Source organism: Prionailurus viverrinus, chromosome B3 (assembly GCF_022837055.1).
Source record: "Prionailurus viverrinus isolate Anna chromosome B3, UM_Priviv_1.0, whole genome shotgun sequence".
In the NCBI taxonomy this organism is placed as follows: Eukaryota; Metazoa; Chordata; class Mammalia; order Carnivora; family Felidae; genus Prionailurus; species Prionailurus viverrinus.
In genome coordinates, this window is record NC_062566.1 from 114,270,825 (window position 1) to 114,294,429 (window position 23,605).

The following is a 23,605-nucleotide window of genomic DNA, read 5'->3' on the forward strand; positions in this document are numbered from 1 at the left end:
GCGTCAAGTGAGCATTAGCCCTGCTTCTCTCTCTCTCTCATTCCCTTACTAAAAAAAAAAAGAAAAAAAAGGAAAGAAAAAGGAAAGAAAAGAAAAAAAGAAAGGGGGACAATTTATGGTTGTAGGACAAAATGTAAATGTTACTGACCTTATAATACTAAAAAGAAAAGCACAGTTGACATAAGTTTGAAGGTAAGAGAGTTAGGGGTTTTAGTATTTTTATTTTATATGGTAGAGAATCGAGACATACCACCTAAAATTAAAGAAGAAAAAATTTATGAGTATAGGAAACTAATAGAAAAAACAAAAATAGGGGCGCCTGGGTGGCTCAGTCGGTTAAGCGGCCGACTTCAGCTCAGGTCATGATCTTGCGGTCCGTGAGTTCGAGCCCCGCGTCGGGCTCTGGCCTGACAGCTCAGAGCCTGGAGCCTGTTTCAGATTCTGTGTCTCCCTCTCTCTGACCCTCCCCCGTTCATGCTCTGTCTCTCTCTGTCTCAAAAATAAATAAACGTTAAAAAAAAAAAAAGTTTAAAAAAAAAGAAAAAGAAAAACCAAAAATAGTAATTCCAAAAGTCTGGGTGGAGAAGAGACAAAGAGAAGATGGAAGGACAGGATATGTGGGTTAAATGATCCTTTGTCACCTTTACAGTGGAGAACCAATGATAAAACTGGTAAGTTAAGAACAGACACTAAAATGATATTATCTAAAGAAGGTAAAATATTACCAATTATAGAAGCAGAAATAAAAATGGTTAAATGTCCCTGGGAAGTGGGATTAGTGGTAGAGAAGGTGGTGTTTTCTCACCACAAGCATATATTACTTCAATGAAAAATTTTAAGTTTAAATTAAATTCAACACCATTTTAATAAAATTTTAATTCACATATCATGGTTATAAAATCATAATGTAGTCCTTAAGAACACAATCCTCTAGGGGCGCCTGGGTGGCTCAGTCAGTTAAGAGTCCAACTTCAGCTCAGGTCATAATCTCGTGGTTTGTGAGTTTGAGCCCCATGTCGGGCTCTGTGCTGACAGCTCAGAGCCTGGAGCCTGCTTCGGACTCTGTGTCTCGCTCGCTCTCTCTCCCCTGCTCATACTCTGTCTCTCTCTCTCTCAAAAATAAATAAACTTTTAAAAATTAAAAAAAAAAAAGAAAGAAAAAGAACACAATCTTCTAAATCTAGACCACAGGAATTCAGTGTTGGCTTCAAATAATCAGATATCACCAACTATTCACTAGCACTATCATGTAACAGAAATCTCACTGCATCATATTATGTCATAAACAAAATCATCAGCTCTTAAGAGATTCTGAATAGAGCTAACACTTCCTTTCAAAATGCACAGCAAATCATGAGTAACCGAAATGCTTGGGATTCATAAACCAATAACATTTCACAGTTTATGTTAAAAAGTTATCTGAAACAAGAAACATTTTTCCCAAATTTTTAATGTTTCAGTAATCTCTACACCCAACCGGGAGCTTGAACCCACGACCCTGAGATAAAGAGTCCCATGCTCCTCTGATTGAGCCAGGGAGGCACACCCAAATTTTTAATGTTTCAAACAGAAAACCAGATTATGATGTATAGTTGTCACTGTTAGCAAGCTAGAGAACTAAGAAATGAATACAATGTATCTATTAACCAACTGGTCACTTCGATTGATTTATTTCATTGGTACCATATATGTGAACCTTACGTTTGGATCACTACCAATCAACTGGAGCATCTTCCAAAAAATTACAGTGTGAGGCAGCTATGAAATGAAACATTATTGCATATGCAGAAGATTGTCACATTCAGACAATAAAATTATGAGTAGCAATAAAAGTCCCATCCCTTGGGATAAATAGAATTTTTAAAGCTGTAAGAGATTGCTGCGACCAATGCATTAAGTCCTCAGGCATCAAACATCTATCAAAAGCTTCTGACTTCTATTCAAGAGAAGATATTTAACTTACAGTGTTAAAAATTCAATTAAGGAAAAAACCCAAGAAATAAGAAATGCAGATTTAGAACTCCAGTATTCAGTTGGCATCTAACAAATAACAATAACAGCAGCACCAAAATTTATTGTATACTATGTGCCAGCAGTGTTGTGTTTTTCATGTACCGTATTTGCTCATTTATTTCTCAGAACACCTATATTAGATAAGTACTATTTCTCATTTTACAGCTGAAGAAACAGAGGTGGAGAAAGTTTAAGTAATTTGATTATGGTCACAGTTAATAATAACTGGCATAGCACCAATACAAACTTGGGTAGTTTGGCTTGAAAGCATATGCTCTAAATGGATAAAGAAATTGTGGTTTACATACACAATGGAGTACTACGTGGCAGTGAGAAAGAATGAAATATGGCCCTTTGTAGCAACGTGGATGGAACTGGAGAGTGTGATGCTAAGTGAAATAAGCCATACAGAGAAAGATACCATATGTGTTCACTCTTAGGTGGATCCTGAGAAACTTAACAGAAACCCATGGGGGAGGGGAAGAAAAAAAAAAAAGAGGTTAGAGTGGGAGAGAGCCAAAGCATAAGAGACTCTTAAAAACTGAGAACAAACTGAGGGTAGATGGGGGGTGGGAGGGAGGGGAGGGGAGGTGATGGGTATTGAGGAGGGCACCTTTTGGGATGAGCACTGGGTGTTGTATGGAAACCAATTTGACAATAAACTTCATGTATTGAAAAAAAAAAAAAAAAGAAAGCATATGCTCTAGATGCCTCTCTAAAATTTATTACAGAGCCAATGAAGGACAGAAAGCAGGCAAGTGACATAGTCATATCTGCAATTTAAGAAGATCACTATTACAGCCTTAAGATAATAGTTTGAAAGGGATTAGCCACAAGAAAAACAGTCAAGAGAACTATAATGGTCTAGGGAGAAAAAAAAGCTGAGGACTCGATTAAACAGTAGCAGTAGGAGAAAGAACAAAAAGGCAGAGGATAGATATTTAAGAAGTATAGATATGATATAATGACAGTGACTGACATTGTTAGTTGCCTACATGTCAGCCAGTCTTTCAATGGATTTCCCCTGCCAAAAGAGCCTAACTCCTTGGTACAGGCTGAAAATAGCAAATAATTGCTTTCTTGGCTTTCCTTGCAACTATAGCATGGAAGTTTAATTCAATCCTAGCCAAAGGAAAAGCAGTAGGAAGTCTCTGTGTGTATGTTTTTAAGGGGCTGTCCCATTCTGATATAAAAGACATTTACTCCCTAGTCTTTATCTTTAGATAATGATGAGTGAGGGTATAAATTATTCTTTTTTAAAAAAAGTTTATTTATTTTGAGAGAGAGTGTGTGAGAGAGAGCAGGGAAGCAGCAGAGAGAGGGAGAGACAGAATCCCAAGCAGGCTCCACGCTGTCAGCACAGAGCCCGATGGCAGGGCTCAAACCCACGAACTGTGAGATCATGACCTGAGCCAAAACCAAGAGTTGGATGCTCAACTGGACTTGGCCAGCCAGGTGCCCTACTTTAAATTAGGTTGCTGGATTCTGTCTGTTAATATTTTGTCAAAAGTTTTGTGTTAATATCTATACAATAATTTAGTTTGTAGTTTCCTTCTCTTATGCTGTCAAGTTTTAGAATGCTACACATATAAAAAGAAATTTCTAAGGTTATAAAATGAATTTGGAAGGCGCTGATGAACAAATAAAGCATGACTTTCATCTTTTCGTTAAAAGATTAATAGTTCCCAGGGCACTTGGGTGGCTCAGTTGGTTAAACATCTGGCTCTTGATTTCAGCTTGGGTCATGATCTTGCGGTTCGAGGGGTTGAGCCTTACGCTTGGCAGTGCAGAGCCTGCTTGGGATTCTCTCTCTCCTTTTCTCTCTGCTCCTCCCCCGCTCACACATGCATGCACATACTCTCTCTCTCTCTCTCAAAATAAATGAGTACACTTAAAAAAATATATATTAATAGTTCCCTTGGTATGTTAGGGTTGGAAAGTAGAAAAAGGGAGGTAGGTAACTTTTACATATTACAATATTTCTTCTACAGGAGTTGGTCTTTTTATATTTTGTTTCTTTGGAGTTAGTTTTGGTCATTTATACAACCCAAGAATATTACCAATTCTATCCATGTTTTCAAGTTTATTTGCCTATATTTTTTTTTAAGAGAGAGAAAGAGAAAGGGCAAGAGTAGGGGAGAGAGGCAGAGGAAGGGGGAGAGGGAAAGGGGGGGAGAGAGAGGGAAGGGGAGAGAGAGAGAGAGAGAGAGAGAGAGAGAGAGAGAGAGAGAGAGAATGAATATGAATCTTAGGCTCCATACTCAGAGTAGAGTCTGATGCAGTGCTTGATCCCATGACCCTGGGATCATGACCTGAGCCAAAATCAAGAGTTAGATACTCAACTGACTGGGTCACCCAGGCACCCCTATAGAATCTTAATTTTAAAAATGCCAATGGTATCTGTGATTATTTTCCCATTTTATTATTTTTTTTGTGCATTCATGCACAAAAGTATATTTAGTAACTTCTAATTTAGTATTAACATTGTACATCAAAATACACGTTACATGGTAGGTAAGCCACTGGATCAGAAATACTGAAATAGCAAGAGCCCTACTTTCTGTACCATGGCTATATGCTTACACGCAAAATAAAAAAAGCCTGTGTGATACTATGATTTATAAGAAACACAGATTTGGTCATTCAGATAACCACAATGTATTTCTCATATATATTTGGTCTTCATCCACAGTTCCTGACTCACAGCTCCCAAAATCTTTGGAATTTCCTGAGTATTGAGAGTGATAAAGGTGTCTTTTGTTCCATAAAGGAGGCAACTTTCTCGGAAAACACCTAAGGATGGCAGCTGGTTGCCAGGAGGACCAACCATGTGAATAAACGGTTGGATCTGTCAGTCTCACCTACCAACCCCTGGAGAGGGGAGAGGGGCTAGAAACTGAATCAGCCAATGACTTAGTCAATTATGACTATGTAATGATACCTCATAAAAACCCAAAAGGACAGTTTTTTGGCTTTTATTTTTGGAGTGCTTCCATACTTGGGTAACCAGAACATTTTCACATGCCACCAAGCCAGTCCCCAAGCTCCATGAGGCCAGAAGCTACTTTGTTCAAAACCTCACCCTATATATCTCTTTATCTCACTGTTGATTCATACCCTTTATCATGTCCTTTCATCAACTATTAAATGTAAGTGTCCCCTTGAGTTCTGTGGGCAGCTCTAGCCAATCTCTAAGGAGATCATTGGATCTCCAATCTGTAACTGGTTACTCAAAAACACAGGTTAACAGCCTGGGGCTTGTGAAGTAGGGCATCTGAAGTAGGGGGTGAGAGGAAAGTCTTATAGGACTGAAGCATGAAACTGGAATCTGATGAATTCTCAAACACTACGCTGGTGTCTAAGAGCTGCTTGGTGTTGCTAGGGCAGGGGGTGGGGAGATGATCCCCCTCACCATGTTCTAATGGACAACACAAAAAACCCTATTATTAAAATACTACCTCTTAAAACTTCTAGCACAATGGCAATCCTTATCTTAGAAAGAAATGGGGCCCAGAACAACTTGGCAGATCACTTAATATAGCAAAATGTTGGTCCAGGAGGTAAACACATCCAATTCCAGCCATTCATGTGCTCAATTCTCCATTTGGTCTATCCGATTTGTACATACCAGCCTACTTCCTGGTTCAGGATTATAACCTTAAACCAATGGAATGAAGTCCTTCCATCTCATTTAGCAGTGAATTGAATTAGATCAGTTTACAAACAATACGAATAAGCATAAATCCTGTATCCAGCCCCTCAAATCTCCCAAATTTGAAGATAATATGAAATCCAGAATCTATCCAACAGAAGGTCCATTTTAGCATTCTGTATGTATTCTACATAACTAGAGAATTAAGATTTTAATTACAAATCAAAGGACTGATGAACTGGCTTAGATTCCAGCAACTGATTTTAACCGAAAATAACACTAGCATTTTAAAATATAATGTTAGTACGCAATTACAAGTAAACTTAGTATATTACTTTAACTGATGAAGCATACTGGTTTTTTTTGTTTTTGTTTTTTTTTAATGTTTTATTTATTTTTGAGACAGGGAGAGACAGAGCATGAACAAGGGAGGGTCAGAGAGAGGGAGACACAGAATCTGAAACAGGCTCCAGGCTCTGAGCTGTCAGCACAGAGCCCGACGTGAGGCTCGAACTCACGGACTGCAAGATCATGACCTGAGCCAAAGTCGGCCGCTTAACCGACTGAGCCACCCAGGCGCCCCTGAAGCATACTGTTTTTTTTTTTTTTTTTTCCAACGTTTTTTTAAATTTATTTTTGGGACAGAGAGAGACAGAGCATGAACGGGGGAGGGGCAGAGAGAGAGGGAGACACAGAATCGGAAACAGGCTCCAGGCTCTGAGCCATCAGCCCAGAGCCCGACGCGGGGCTCGAACTCCCGGACCGCAAGATCGTGACCTGGCTGAAGTCGGACGCTTAACCGACTGCGCCACCCAGGCGCCCCTGAAGCATACTGTTTTTAATCAACGGTTCTCAAAATTTTTGGTCACAGGACCCAATTACACTGAGGACCCCAAAGCATTTTTGTTTGTGTCAGTTATATCTATTGATAATTTTACTATATTAGAAATTAAAACTAAGAACTTTTAAAAATATTTAATTCATTGAAAAATAATAAATGCATTTACATGTTAATGTAAACGGCATTTAATGGAAAATAACTATATCAAAATGAAACAATTTTGTGAGAAGGGTGGCACTGTTTCACATTTCTGCAAATCTCCCTAATATCTGGCTTAATAGAAAACTAGATTCTCAAATTTGGCTAATATCTGGCTTAATAGAAAACTAGATTCTCAAATTTGCATCTAGATTCAATCTATTGGAATATGTCATTTTGATACATATTTTCACACACAGATATATAGTTGGAAAAGAAAGTACTTCAGGATCTCACGAAAAGATTTTGGGGACCTCACTTTGAGAACCACTACATTAAGTTTTTATAGGTAATACTTCACTTCTAACATTAAAATTCCTCCTCCATTAAAAAAATTATTGGGGCACCTGGGTGGCTCAGTCAGTTAAGTGTCTGACTCTTGATATGTGCTCAGGTCATAATCTCACGGTTCACAAGATTGAGCCCCACGTCAGGCTCTGCACTAAGCATGGAACCGCTTGGGATTCTCTTTCTCCCTCTCTCTCTCTCAAAATAAACACTTAAAAAAAAAAGATGATCTCTGTTACACTAGCAGAATTGCAAGACAAGGTTTGAAACCTACTTTAATTAATTACTAATTAAATTGTAATACTAAATTGTACTTATACAGGCACCAGTATACTTTAACATACTTGGCAGAGATCAAACTAGTTGCAGTTTCACTTGATTACAGTCTAGTAATCACATTTCCATTTCCAGTAATTGCATATTCTGTATCTCCCATCCTCTGGAGTAGCTATTCTAATGTCTTCAAATCTAATTCCACAACTCTCCTCACTCTTCTACAGATGTCTTCACTTCCTATTTCCTTGAGAAAATATGCCTTTAAACTCCAATTTTAAGCCACCAACACCATAAATGTAAGGCATTTACACTCCGTTTGTTACCTTTGCTACTATTAAAATAGAAGCAGCATCCTTCCTCCATCTAAAACAAATCCACTTTCTACATGCTTCTTAAAGGCCCTTTAGTTATGCTCAAGTCTCTCCTACCTTAAAAACAAAATTCAACATAAAATCAAACTACCAGTGATTTATAGACTTTAACTGAGTAAACTTTATGGTATGTAAATTATATCTAGTAAAACTGGTAAAAACAACAATAACACACAGCTTTTCAACCTCACACTCCCTTTGCTACTCTGCCTTTCTGCTCTCCTTTGAAGACAAACTTTTTCATTAAAAATTTTTTTAACTACCTTATTGAGGTATAACTGACATATAATGAACTATATATACTTAAAGTTACAATATGCTGAGTTCTTGCATATACCTGAGAAACCATGATCACAATCAATATAATAATCAGCCATCACCACTAAAAGTTTCCTTGTGGGCTTTGTAATACTTCCCTTTCTCCCCTCCCCATCTTCACACAACCTTGTCTGACGAACTTCTCGAATTAGTAATCTCTAGATTTGTCATCTTCTTTCTTATTTTGCATCCATTCACTCCTCAATCTAGACTCCATCCTTATGACTCCACTGTAAGTGCTATCATTAGAATCACCAGGACTTTCAAATTTTTAAATTAATGAAGTTTCATTTTCTCCTCGATAGCACTTGACCACTTTCTCCTTCCTTGAAACTTGGCTTCTGAGATCACACTCTTCAGGTTTCCCTTATACCTCTCTGGCTACTCATTCTTATTCTCCTTTGAAGATAACCCATTTCACTGCCTGTCCCTTCTATGTTTGTCCTAGGCCCCCCTCTCCTCTCACTTCTTCTAGGCAATCTCACTTACTCATGACTTCAATGATAATTTATATATAGTCAACTCTCATTATTCAAGGATTCCTTATTTGCAAATTTGCCTACTTACTAGAATTTATTTGTAATCTCAAAATGAAAACTCATGGTGTTTGTGGTTAAGTAGGTATCTTCATGTCCATCTTTCCTAGACACCTCAAAAGAAATTCATCTTCTCTACCCTCAAACGTGTTCTTCCTCAGTGAGCATGCTCATCACCTTACTAGTTGTCTACATGAGAAACTTTTTATACCAACTCATCAGTAGTTCAGAATTCAGTAGTCCCCAAGACAAGGCCAGATAAGACATCATTTGTCCAGCTATATTTGAGGAAATTCATCTATTTTTAGGCTATAGAAAATAATTCAGGTTCTGATTCTCCTATCCAACCATATGGCATTTGTACTTAAGTGCATGGGGTGGGAAGGGAAGGCAGATAAGGGGTGGGGAGCCACGACGTAGAAGAGGGGATGAATGTTTTGTCGAAAGGATTTCAAAACACCATTTGGAGAAGATCATACAAAAAACGTCCTAAGTAAGGTGTCCTGCCTGCATAAGATGTAAATCTTACATCTTAAATGTTTATCTCTAAAGCACATCTAATCAGCTGTTTCTTATGACAAATGACAGTACCACTGAATGATAGTGAACCTTATTTATCACACACAAAATACTTAAAAGTTGTATATTTCATAGCCAATTGGAAGTGCTTCGATTAATTTTACTTCAGTTATTTCAGTACTATATACCAGCCTCTCAGAACCCTGTGAATGAGGTTTTTAAAAATATATATGTTTATTTATTACAAATATAACATGTTCATGACAAGAAATGTCACTAGTTCCAAAGGATACATAGTGAAAAGTAAAAAGATCCCCAAACCTTCACACCCATTCCGTAATTCATATTTATTTGTGTCTTCTTAACAGGTATTTCTTATATATATAAGCAGATATATAGATTTTTTTCTTTAAAAAAATTTTAACATTTATTTATTATTTTTGAGAGACAGAGCACAAGTGGGGGAGTGGCAGAGAGAGAGAGAGAGAGAGAGAGAGAGAGAGAGAGAGAGAGAGAGAAACAGAATCTGAAGCAGGCTCCAGGCTCCGAGCTGTTTGCACAGAGCCTGACGTGGGGCTCGAACTCACAAACCATGAGATCACTACCTAAGCTGAAGTCAGACGCTTAACAGACTGAGCCACCCAGGCACCCCAGATTTTTTCTTTTTAACTATAAACAGAATCATACTATGTATACTGTTCATGCCCTGCCTTTATCACTTAATAATACACTAAAGTCATCTTTCTGTATGAGCATGTCAGAGAATATTCTTTCAGTGTTTCCTCTGTCAGTCAATGATCATCACCTCTATCAGTCTGGGACAAGAAACCAGGTATCAGCCTTAACACCATTCTTTTTCATTCCCTAGGTTCAGTCCATTTCCAATTCCTATTGCCTTTATCTCTTAATTATCTCTCAATTTACTTCATTTCTTTTCGTCTCCACAGTTACCATCTTAGTCCAGACTAAACATGATCTCTCCTCTGGATTATTGTAATAATCTTTCACCAGACTCTTTGCACCTACTATGGACTACCTCCAAACCACACCACACCCACAGTCCCAGTTTGGGAAGAGGAAAAAGTTCTGGAGATGGGTGGTGCTGATGACTGCATAACAATATGAATGTTACTAAATTAGTGTACTATACGCATAGAAATGGTTATAATGGTGAATTTTATGTTACATATTCTACCACAATAAAATGAACAAAAGATGAAAAAACCCCACACCATTTAGTGGCTTCCAGTAACTCTTAAAGTCCAAAATCCTTAACATGGCCTACAAGGGCCCCACCCTATTTCTTTCCAGGTTCATCTCATATAACTTCTTACACCATAGCCTTCCCTCTTTAAAAAGCACTTATCTCCGTTTGTAATCATATTAATGCAAATATCTAATTAAAGTCTGTCTTCCTACAAGGACACTATCAACTCTACAAGAGCAAGAACCGTCTTTTTATTTACCACTTAGCATATGCCTGGTGCACAGTAGGTATTCAAAAATTTTTATTAAATGAATACAGACCTACCTTATTCTTTTTTTTTTTTTTGTAACATTTATTTATTATTGAGAGAGAGAGACAGAGCATGAGCAGGGGAGGGACAGAGAGAGAGGGAGACACAGAATCCAAAGCAGGCTCCAGGCTCTGAGCTGTCAGCACAGACGCTTAACGGACTGAGCCACCCAGGCGCCCCTCTTGTTTTTTAATAGTGGCAAAGAATTCCACTTAATGGATTCCTAACGTCTTTATCTAATCCCAGAATGATGGGCATTTAACTTGTTTCCAGATTTTTGCTATCAAACGATGCTAAGATGACCACTTTTGCCAGTATATCTGTGAATGTACTTAAATGTAATTCTTTTTTTTTTTAAGTTTATTTTTTTTAGTAATTTCCATACCCAACTTGGGGCTCAAACTCATTACCCTGAGATCAAGAGTTGCATGTTCTTCCAATTGAGCCAGCTAGGTGCCCCTTAAATGTAATTCTTAAAAGTAAAATGTCTGGTCAAATGAAAAGTGCATTTAAAATTTTAACTGATATTTCCAAATTGCTCTCCTAATATGTTATAATTTATATTCCAAGCAATCAACAATGTGTAAGAGTACCCATTTCCACACTACTCGTATAATCAAAATGAGCCTATTTTGGGGGGTGAGGTTGGGGGAAGTGAAGAGTGTTAGTTTTTGTATGAGAGGGTTTTTTTCATATCTTAATATCATGCCAAAAATTTTAAAATAAAATATTTAAGTTTATTATTCCTATAAAAGAACTCATTTCAGCGAATAAGTAGCAAAGCTAAGTGATTAGGATTTCTTTTTTTTTTTTTCTTTGAGAGACTGTGTGCACAAGGAGGGTAGAGGGACAGAAGGCAGGGGAGAGAAAGAGAAAGACAGAGAGAGAGAGACAGACAGACAGACAGACAGACACAGAAGAGAGAGAAAGCAGGATCCTTACTAAGTCTGGAAACCTATGACCCTGGGATCAATACCTGAGCTGAAATCAAGAGTCAAGACACTTAATCAACTTGAGCCACCCAGGCACCCCAGAAAATGCTTAGTAATTGACAGACTGTGGAAAAATTTGTATATTTTTCATGTATTTATTTAAAACGTATATTCTATAAATCACTTTTCTGTCATATAGATTTTTTTCCTTTCTGAAGCTTCAGGCTATGTTTCAATCAATGGTAGAAAATCACAATAAGACTATGTATACATAAGAATATGTAGAAAATAGAGAAATATGTTAACATTTTATATTAGACTAAATTTTTTTCTGGAAGATATTAACATTTTGGTCTAGTTCCTTCTATTTTTTTATATCCACACTTAATACATCTCATAGCATGCTTATATAATTATAAATTACTTCTTTTCACTAAAGAGTATAACATGTACATTTCTTTCATGACCTTAAATGTGACCCTTCTTCGGAGTGTCAAGTAATAGTAAGAAAAAACACCTATATGGCACCCCCTTCTCTAGATCTTCATTATGTTATTACTTCTTTGAGCTTCCATTTTCTGATCTTACAGGTGAAGGCATTAGTTTAAATGACCTCTGTAAGATTAACAGTTGTAAGATTAAAGAGAAAATTCCTTTTGATTTAACTCTTTTAAGATTTTCTAGAACACACCAGGCCTGTATTTAAGAAAACAGACTCCTTATTCCCTCTGCTCCACCACTTAGTAAACATTTACCACTCAAAATAATTTCATTTGTAACAATTTGGGACTTGGGAGCACCTGGGTGGCTCAGTTTGTTAAGTGTCCGACTTTTGGCTCAGGTTGTGATCTCTAGGTTTGTGAGTTCAAGCCCCACATCAGGCTCTCTTCTTCAGATCCTCTGTCACCCTCTGTCTCTCCCCTGCTTGTGCTCACTCACTCTCTCTCAAAAATAAACAAAACAATGGGGCGCCTGGGTGGCTCAGTCGGTTAAGCGGCCGACTTCGGCTCAGGTCACGATCTCACAGTCCGTGAGTTGGAGCCCCGCGTCGGGCTCTGGGCTGATGGCTCAGAGCCTGGAGCCTGCTTCCGATTCTGTGTCTCCCTCTCTCTCTGCCCCTCCCCCATTCGTGCTCTGTCTCTTTCTGTCTCAAAAATAAAACGTTAAAAAATAAATAAATAAATAAATAAATAAATAAATAAATAAAAAATAAACAAAACAAAACAAGGAAAGCTATCCATTCAAAGTTGTTATTAAAAATAATAATAGTAATAGTAATAGTAATAATAATAATAATTTGGGATTTTTAGATATTTCAGGATTAGTTTTTCATCAGAAATGATCTTATTTGTAGTGATTCTAGAGTATATATCAGAAATTCCTATTTAAATATAAAGAGAAAAAAAATCACTAATTATAATTGTTTTCCTTATTAATTCTACCTTGAAGCAGAAGATGAAGAGATTCATTTTTAGAGGGTTCTCTTTTAATTGTCCTAATTAATAGGATTTCACACACAATAGACTATCAATTCTTTTCCACATCTAGAATTACAGAAACACGAGCTCTTACCTTAACTGGGAAGCTACATTTTCCAGTACGAACCCCTTCTTCATCTGTCTGCCACTGATGTGGACGACTGGCCTCTGGAACATAAACATCTTTCTTTCTCCTAAAACTTTGCCGTAGTTTATTCATTTTAATTTTTACAACCTGCAGACAGAGTAAAAGAAATATGAAAAAGAAGTTATTATCTTCTCATATATTTAAACTTTGGATTACTATGCTGATAAAAAACTAATGTTCCAAACTAAACATTTTGGTTTAATAGAAAATGAGCAATTAGTATCCCTCTTCTTAGAGTAACTCTAAGCTCAAACAAATCATTTCATTTTTCAAAAAAACAACTATAATACTAATTCAAATAACTTGTATGATTTGAAGAGATGTTATTCTAAGAAGTTTCAAGCATTTTAATTGTAATAATCCAATGAATATTCCTATTGAACTACCCCTCAAATCCATTCTAATTCCTGAATAAGGAAATCTGTACATGTAGGTCAAATTATAGACTGCTAACGATTTCTGAAAACATTTTGAAAACTTTCATACTTATTAGGAAAAAAACCATTTCTAAACACTAAAATTTAGGACCTTTTTGACTTACTATTAGAAAACATTAAACAAAGCATGGACTGTAACCACCTTTTCATAAAGATGTTTTATAAAAAGGAAGAAAATAAAGTTTCCTTTAAACATACTTAAAGAAGAAGTTCTACTAGGATTAAATTATTCTAAAGAAAAAAAATTCTTGCAAGTAGTATAACATCAGAATGTACTTTCATATCTATAATTATTACAGAATGAAAGTAAACTAATAGCTTTCCATTATAAAGGTCCAAGTCTCATCATTAACTCTGTAAATCAAAAGGGATTAAACTATAGTCATTTTTGGTTTTGTTACTAGAAGAGGTACCTCTCTAATGCCTTCAGTAGAAATCACAAAACTACAGGGAAGGAAGACCTAACTGATAAAAAACAACAGGACATTCAAGAACCTATGAATAAATGTAATGAATAAGTGTCCCTTTACAGAGCAGGTCTCAAAATCTGAAACCAATATCTCCAGTTTTCCGTTAAGGAGCACAGCATTGTTCATTCTTTCCCTGAAGGGATTTAACCACCTCAACCAGCCTCAAAGAGATCTTAACTTTTGAAAATGATGTGACAAAGGTATAAAAGGAAACATCTCTGTCAGAGTGTTAAATAGCAAGGAATTGAACATTAGTTCCCACATGACACCAATGAAAAGCTTCAAAAATCAAAGTTAGCATTCTGAGGAAAATAATTTTGTATTTTAAAATGCATAATGCCACACCAGAACTATTACTAAATTAGCTAATTTGCACAGACGAGCCAATCTTACCACACATCTTCTTAAAAGGTAAAAATTCTGACAAATGGCAATGTAAAAACCCCTGGGTTTTCTAAAAATGAATTTATTTTTTCTCAAATCACAATTGATTTGTAGAGTATATGAAGTAGATACTAAATAATCACATGACTGGACAAAAGGTAGTCCACTCTTTTGCCTTTAAGTAGATGACTCATTCCTAAACTACTTTAAAGAAGAGTCTACCCTAAAAAAAAAAGAAATTATAAAAAAAAAAAAATAATAAAAAAAAAAAATAATAATAAAAAAATAAAAAATAAAAAAAAAAAAGAAGAGTCTACCTTAATCTAATAGGCTCCCCTCATTCCTCCCCCAAATTCCACAACCTTTCCTGACAATACATCCTGTTATTACTTCCTCGTATCATACTTTAAAACATATACACAAATATAAGAAAATAAAAAAAAAAAACCTATATCCTTGCTCAAGTTGGCACTCTGAGAATCTTGAGGTAAAAAGCCCAAGAGCTTCCTTTCTTCTTAATTTCTTTCTCTTAGCAAAAAAAGAGGCGTAGGGGGTAACCTACACTCAGTTGTCCTGGTCAGACACTTGAAAGTCATCTCCTCATTCACACTTTCTCTGACCAACAATTCTGCTGCTTTTGCCTCCTTAGTATATCTTGAATTCATTCCCCCACCCACCACATCAGTTCTATCCTCAGACATTTTTGTGTAAATTATTGCCAAAGTCTATTACTTAATGGTTGCTTTGCTTCCAAGAAAGGTCCATTCTAATCTGTTCTCTTGATTACTGGCAGAGTGCTTTATAAAACACAAATCTGACCATGCAATTACTCAGCTTAAAATCCTTCACTTGCTTCACAATACTTTCCAGATAAAGTCCAAATTCCTAAACTTGGCAAAACACAGTCCTTTTTCATCTGGCTTCACTCACCAATCCCCATTGACATGCTAAGCTCCAGCCACACTAAACTACTTACAACTCTCCAAACAAGGCATGCCCTCTTTCAGAGCCTATTTGTGTGTTCCTCCATCTGCCTAGCAAGACCTTTCCCCATTTGCCTCTGATTAAAGTCTACTCATCTTTGAAGAGTCAACTTGGGAGTCTTCAGGGAAGCTAGTAGCATTGTCTTCTTGACAAGCCCCTAGCTGGATGGGGTTAGGTCCTTCCATTTCATATGATTCCCATTAATATCCTTGGATTACTTCTTTTACTGCACTCATCAAACCTAACAGCAATTTTCTATTTCCTTAATAGTAAACTCTATCTTATTTATTTAAATACTACCCCTGCATCTTAACACAGGATCTCTCATATACATGGCACACTATAAATTTGAAGAAATAAAAGATAAAATAGACCCCCATCATATTAGATAATATTTACCAGGTAGGATAAATGTAGACATATAGGAGCAGAGAGAATCACCGGTGTTGGAAGAGACTGCAGAGATAATGGTAGGCCAGCCTCCCACTGACAAAAGAACCACCTTGACAACTTCCCTTAAAGGAAGACATACGGTCTCTGTCTAACTCTAGTATAGGTTTATTTCATCTTTGGGCAGTTACTTATTGTTGTACATTCTGCTGACCAATAAGAGAACAGAAGTATCAAGATTTGGAATCTAAATATCTTGTGACTGGGGCCCGAGTGGCTCAGTTGGTTAAGCGTCCAACTCTTGGTTTCAGCTCAGGTTATGACCTCATGGTTCATGAGTTTGAGCCCTGCTTAGGGCTCTGTGTTGACAGTGTGGAGCCTGCCCACACTGAGCCTGCCCATTCTCTCCCCGCCCTACCCCCCCCCCCCCCACCACCGCTCTCTCCCCGACCCGCTGCTCTCTCCCTGTCCCTCCCCTGGGCATACTGTATCTCTCAAAAATTAAAAAAAAAAAAATCTTGTGACTTGCAGTACTAAAATCATTATCAGCATTTCTACAGAGAGTATTACTTATCAGTGATTTTCAAATTATGCTTTAAGTAGCCCTAGGATTTCCAGGGAGGAGACCCAGGTGCCACTGGTTGGTTGTGGAAATAAAGAGAACAAAGTTAGAAGACTACACTCAATTCAGGAGGGACATCAGGTCCCTGTCACAGCTTCAAACAGACAAACTCCACTTGATCTGATTCACATATTGGGATTCCATATATGTTTAAGGAAAGGGTTTCATGGCTGAAAATTTTTTGAAAATGAGTGATATAATCATAACAGTTCTAAAATGAACTTGGCAAAATGAAAATATAATATCTTGCTTGTTACTTCTTAATGAGTAACTACCAATGGTTTGTAAATAAGCAAGGGAGAGACCAAACATTCTGTTTTCAAGTAATCTATATATAATGATTTTGCTTACAAAGACAAAAGAGACAACAAGAAAAAATACAAAACCTGTTAATATAAAGTAACATTCACTATAGGCCCTCCATAAAGTTAAACTTTACTACCAAATAAAGAAAATCATACCCCTTGAGAAAGTCCTGGTTGAACACAGGTAAAGTATATATTTTTGTTAGTATAAAAAATGAGAACAAAAAATCTTACTTTGGGGGCGCCTGAGTGGCTCAGTTGGTTAAGCGGCCGAGTTCGGCTCAGGTCATGATCTCATGGTCTGTGAGTTCGAGCCCCACGTCGGGCTCTGTGCTGACAGCTCAGAGTCTGGAGCCTGTTTCAGATTCTGTGTCTCCCTCTCTCTGACCCTCCCCCGTTCATGCTCTGTCTCTCTCTGTCTCAAAAATAAATAAACGTTAAAAAAATTAAAAAAAAAAATCTTACTTTGTACCACAAACTAAATTTAAAAAAAAGTCATCCCCATTGTACTAGCTAGACATAATTGCCAAATGTAGAAAATCTCTTCACAGTTCTCATTCTTAACTGCTCTGCAAAATTTGACACCATGATTCCAGCTCTCCTTTGTACACTTCTTTCCTTGTTGTCTCTCCCCACCCCAAAACCCCACACCTCTGGTTTATCTTCTTCACCTCTGTTGCTGCCGATACTCTGAGGGCTTCCTCTACTTTTTCCCACCCACTGAGGGTATTCCCCAAATATCGGTCCTCAATTTGTACTTCCTTGTTTATACTATCACTCTTGGTGAAATAATCAACTTAAACCATCACTCCAACTGTGATGATTTCCCAATAATAATAATCTTACTCTTGTATTCAAATTCCTCTATTTAGGTGCATTGGTGTTGCCTCAAATACATCAATTTAAAGTTAAATCATCACCTCTTACCTCCCCTTAAGTCCTCCCCTTCTGTCTGACCCAATTTGTTTGGGTCAGTAAAAACTGAGAACTTACTATGTGCTGGGCCCTGTTGCAGATGCTAGTGGATACAGAAATTAATAAGACAATTTGCCTTTAGGTGACTCTCTCCCCTCATGAAAGGTTAATGTAATAATAGCACTATGCAAAGTATGCTCTGGAAGCACAATCAAGGTTCAGGAAACATTTCCTATAGAAGATATTGCCCGAGTTAACTTTTAAAGGAAGAACAAAAATTAGCCACATACAATAGGAGGGAAAAGATATTCCAGGTAGAGGCAACAGCATCAACAAACAGATGCAGGAAATCAAATGTTAGGCAGCAATTCAAGAAGAGTGCAGACAAAGATCAGGTACTGATTTCATCCTATGGACAACCAGAAGCCACTAAAAGGTTTTACACACGTCAATGACATGGTCAGAATTGCAACATAGTTAGATTATTCTGGTGGTAGTATGGAAAACAAATCTGAGGGCAAAAGACTATAAATGAGTTAGAAGGAGTTTTAAATAGTCTAGGCAATTTATGAAAACAGCTTGAACTAGGCCAGTGGTAGTGGTGTAGCTAGAAAAAGGGAAATGAAAAGTTTAAAAGTAAGAGTAGCAAAGAGAATTGAGTCAACATGATCTATCTGCTGCAAGAAATTTTCTTTTGCCCAGGGTGATAAGACTAAACCAGTAATTAGCTTCATTGTTTGCTCCAAGAAATTCTTGCAAACTAACTTATCTGGGTAAACAGTGTGTGCATTAGAGCAAACAGGTCCCCTGACAGGATAACAAATTGCTTCAAGACCCTTTTCTTATTATGTCCACTAATTCTAAATATCACGTCAAAACCCTGCCCATCCCAAACAGTTCCCCATCTTGAAGGACGTGCCTTAAACCACATGAGTACAAATCTCAAATCCCTAGAAGTACTCTTTCCTGACTTCCCCTAACTACCAAGACTGTCAAACTGGTGCTTGCCCTTGTTGCAGTAAGTTTAATAACCTCAGCTTTGCTGAATCAACAGGATTCTTTTGATGGGGAAAGTCAATGGCAGGAATTGGTGACAGATTATGGATGTTAAGGAAGAGAAAGAAATCCAAATATGACTCCTAAGTTTTAGTTAGGCCTCAGCAAAATGAATTGTTGAATTTGAGGGGGATGCTGATAGGGCTTCCATGTAGGGATGTGTATAGGCTTCTCTTGGGGGAGAGGTCAGGGCAATGATAGACAGTCATTATAGGTGTAATTTTTCCTGTGAATGTCTCTTCATTTTCCTCTTTTTCCCTAATAGAAGGTAGGATGCAGTAAACAGAATTAAATTCAGCTTACTTAAACATGGTAAGAAGTGCACGCACTACATAATTGGCCAGTATGTACTAATACATACAGCCATACCAGTGATTACATTTTTGCAATGCTTACATTCTAGATAGTAAATAGCCACTGTGCTAGATTTCTCTCCTATCCATCACTTCACCTTCCACAACTCAACAACTAATAGGTTAATACCCAGTTTAACAGAGTACTAAGGCCAGTGAAGGTTTTGATTGGCCAGTAACAACACAAGTCAGATTCCAAAGTCCCATCTCTCCCAGGCACACCCATTGGCTCCCTACATGGTTCTCAGAGGGTTGCCCTCCCTTTGTGGGCAACTGCCTGGTCCAAAGAGGAAGATGCAATAACTCTCCATTCTGTCCACCATGTGGGTCCCCATCTCGAAATATTCCAGGTGAGATCAGGAATAGACGAGTTAGAGAAGACAGCACCGTAAACAGTGACACTAGCTATCCAGTAGTCAAACAGACCAACTAGCTCTTCATTAATGGATAAAATAGCAAGATCCAATTATATGCTGTCTCCAGTAAACCTACTTTTTTTTATTAAAAAAAATTTTTTAATGTTTATTTTTGAGAGACAGAGAGACAGAGCATGAGCAGGGGAGGGGCAGAGAGAGAGGGAGACACAGAATCTGAAGCAGGCTCCGCACTGTCAGCACAGAGCCCAATGCAGGGCTGGAACCCATGAACTGCGAGATCATGACCTGAGCCAAAGTGGGACGCTTAACCAACTGAGCCACCCAGGTGCCCCTACAGTAAACCTATTTTAAACATAAAGACACAAATAGGTTAAAAGTAAAAAGACAAAAAACAATACACCACATTAATAGTAGTCAAAATAAAGCTGGAGTGGCTGTACATTCCCTTCTCAATAACCAATAGAATAAGTAGGCAGAATCAACAAGTATATAAACAGCAAAACTTGAACAGTATCAACCAACATGATCTGATTGACATTTATAGAATTCTTCTATCCAATGATAACAGATTATACATTCTTCTGAAGTGCATGTGGAACATTTAGCAACATAGACCATGTTCTGGGCCATAAAACAACTCTCAAATTTAAAAGGAACCATACAGGGGCGCCTGGGTGGCGCAGTCGGTTAAGCGTCCGACTTCAGCCAGGTCACGATCTCGCAGTCCGTGAGTTTGAGCCCCGCGTCAGGCTCTGGGCTGATGGCTCAGAGCCTGGAGCCTGTTTCCGATTCTGTGTCTCCCTCTCTCTCTGCCCCTCCCCCGTTCATGCTCTGTCTCTCTCTGTCCCAAAAATAAATAAACGTTGAAAAAAAAAAATTAAAAAAAAAAAAATAAAAGGAACCATACAAAGTATGATGTCTAACAACAATGGAATTAAATCACCAAATATTTGTAAACTACATTTCAAAATAGCCCATGGGTCAAAGTACAAATCAAAAGGGAATTCAGAAAGTATTTTGGACTAAATGAAAACACAATCTATAAAAATTTACAGGATGCTGCAAAAGCAATACTTAGCAAGATAGCACTAAACCAGTGCTTTTCAACCAGGGACATTCACTGCATATCTGGACACATTTGGCAATATCTGGAAATATTTTTGGTTGTTCCCAGGGAGGTGTTATTGGCATCTAGTGGGTATTGGCCAGGGACACTGCTAAACATCCTATAGGACAGCCCCACAACAAAGAATCATCTAGCTTAAAATGTCAATAGTGCCACTACTGAGAAACCCTGCACTAAATATCTATTTTTATAAGCTTATTTATTTTGAGAGAGAGAGAGAGAGAGGGAGGGAGGGAGGGAGGGGAAGGACGGAGAGAGAGTGAATTCCAAGCAGGCTCTGCACTATCAGGTTCTGCACTTGAACTCATAAACCATGAGATCATGACCTGAGCCAAATGTGGACGCTTAACTGACTGAGCTCCCCAGGTGCCCCAAAATGTCTGTACTTTTTGTTTTTATTTTTTTTTTTTAAATTTTTTTTTTTTTTCAACGTTTATTTATTTTTGGGACAGAGAGACAGAGCATGAACGGGGGAGGGACAGAGAGAGAGGGAGACACAGAATCGGAAACAGGCTCCAGGCTCTGAGCCATCAGCCCAGAGCCCGACGCGGGGCTCGAACTCACGGACCGCAAGATCGTGACCTGGCTGAAGTCGGACGCTTAACCGACTGCGCCACCCAGGCGCCCCACTTTTTGTTTTTAAAAGAAAGGTCTTACTTAACCATGTCCTAAGCTTCCACCTATAGAAACTAAAGGGACAAAGAAGTGCAAAGTAAGCAGAAAAAAGGAAAGAGTAGAGATCAGAACAGAAAGCAGTAAAAAGTAGGAAAATAAAAACAGAAAAAGGGAAACCAAAAGATTATTCTTTGAGAAGATCAACAAAACTGATAAACCTGTAGCCACACTGATCAGGGGGTAAAAAGATACAAATGATCAATATCAAGAATGAAAGAATGTCATCACTATAGAAAAGAATAATAAGGGAATATTATGAACAAGTTTAGGCTAACAAATTCATTGATAACATGGAAATACACCTTGCAAGTGACAAACTACCACAGCTCACTTAAGACGAAATAGATAACATAAACAGTCCTATACCTAACCTATTAATGAAATTGGATTTATAGTTAAAAATCTTTCCACAAAGATAACTCCTGGGCTATGGATTCACTGATGAATTCTACCAAACATTTAAGAAATCATACCAATTCTATGGGGCATCTGGGTGGCTCAGTCGGTTGGGTGTCCAACTTTGGCTCAGGTCATGATCTCACAGCTTGTGAGTTCCAGCCCTGCGTCAGGCTCTGTGCTGACAGCTCAGAGCCTGGAGCCTGCTTCGGATTCTGTGTCTCCCTCTCTCTGTGTCCCTCCCCTGCTTGTACTCTGTCTCTGTCTCTGTCTCTCTCTCTCAAAAATAAAGATTAAGAAAATTAAAAAAAAAAAAAAAGAAATCATACCAATTTTATGCAAACTCTTACCAAAATATTGAAGGGCGGGGGGGGGGATGAATATTTCTCAAATTCTTCTATCAGGTTAATAAGAGTCTCCTGCTTTGGTTTTCTTTTTCAAGATTGCTTTGGCTATTTGGGGTCTTTTCTGGTTCCATACAAATTTTAGGATTGTTCGTTCTAGCTCTGAGAAGAATGCTGGTGTTATTTTGATAGGGATTGCATTGAATATGTAGATTGCTTTGGGTAGTATCGACATTTTAACAGTATTTGTTCTTCCGAGCCAGGAGCATGGAATCTTTTTCCATTTTTTTGTGTCTTCTTCAATTTCTTTCATAAGCTTCCTATAGTTTTCAGTGTATAGATTTTTCACTTCTTTGGTTAGATTTATTCCTAGGTATTTTATGGGTTTTGGTGCAACTGTAAATGGGATCGATTCCTTGATTTCTCTTTCTGTTGCTTCATTGTTGGTGTATAGGAATGCAACCGATTTCTGTGCATTGATTTTATATCCTGCAACTTTGCTGAATTCATGAATCAGTTCTAGCAGTTTTTTGGTGGAATCTTTAGGGTTTTCCATGTAGAGTAACATGTTATCTGCGAAGAGTGAAAGTTTGGCCTCCTCCTGGCTGATTTGGATGCCTTTTATTTCTTTGTGTTGTCTGATTGCAGAGGTTAAGACTTCCAATACTATGCTGAATAACAGTGGCGAGAGTGGACATTCCTGTCATGTTCCTGACCTTAGGGGGAAAGCCCTCAATTTTTCCCCATCGAGGATGATATTAGCATTGGGTCATTCATATATGGCTTTCATGATCTCGAGGTACGCTCCTTCTATCCTACTTTCTTGAGGGTTTTTATCAAGAAAGGATGCTGTATATTGTCAAATGCTTTCTCTGCATCTGTTGAGAGGATCATATGGTTCTTGTCCTTTCTTTTATTGATGTGATGAATCACGTTAATTGTTATGCGGATATTGAACCAGCCCTGCATCCCAGGTATAAATCCCATGTGGTCGTGGTGGATAATTTTTTTTAATGTATTGTTGGAGCCGGTTGGCTAATATCTTGTTGAGGACTTTTGCATCCTTGTTCATCAGGGAAATTGGTCTATAGTTTTTAGTGGGGCCTTTGTCTGGTTTTGGAATCAAGGTAATGCTGGCTTCATGGAATAAGTTTGGAAGTTTTCCTTCCATTTCTATTTTTTGGAACAGCTTCAAGAGAATAGGTGTTAACTCTTCCTTAGATGTTTGGTAGAATTCCCCTGGAAAGCCATCTGGCCCTGGACTCGTTTTTTGGCAGATTTTTGATTACTAATTTGATTTCTTTACTGGTTATGGGTTTGTTCAAATTTTCTATTTCCTCCTGTTTCGGTTTTGGTAGTGTATATGTTTCTAGGAATTTGTCCATTTCTTCCAGATTGCCCATTTTATTGGCATATAATTGTTCATAATATTCTCTTATTATTGTTTTTATTTCTGCTGTATTGGTTGTGATCTCTCCTCTTCCATTCTTGATTTTATTTCGGTCCTTTCCTTTTTGATCAAACTGGCTGGTGATTTATCAATTTTATTAATTCTTTCAAAGAACCAGCTTCTGGTTTCATCGATCTGTTCTATTGTTTGTTTGTTTGTTTGTTTGTTTGTTTGTTTTTTTGGTTTCAATAGCATTAATTTCTGCTCTAATCTTTATTATTTCCTGTCTTCTGC

The 23,605-nt window shown here is 37.6% G+C and overlaps 1 protein-coding gene across 11 annotated transcripts in view; it reads right to left on the reverse strand.

Moving 5' to 3' along the window:
- NUMB (NUMB endocytic adaptor protein) overlaps positions 1-23,605 on the reverse strand; it is a 201,720-nt gene that overhangs the window by 63,546 nt on the left and 114,569 nt on the right. For all 11 annotated transcript variants that reach the window (XM_047862209.1, XM_047862206.1, XM_047862205.1 and 8 more), the window contains one exon: positions 13,034-13,174. In XM_047862209.1, the coding sequence (XP_047718165.1) occupies positions 13,034-13,159 (126 nt within the window). In that variant the 5' untranslated portion in view covers positions 13,160-13,174. The remainder of the gene's footprint in view (positions 1-13,033; positions 13,175-23,605) is intronic.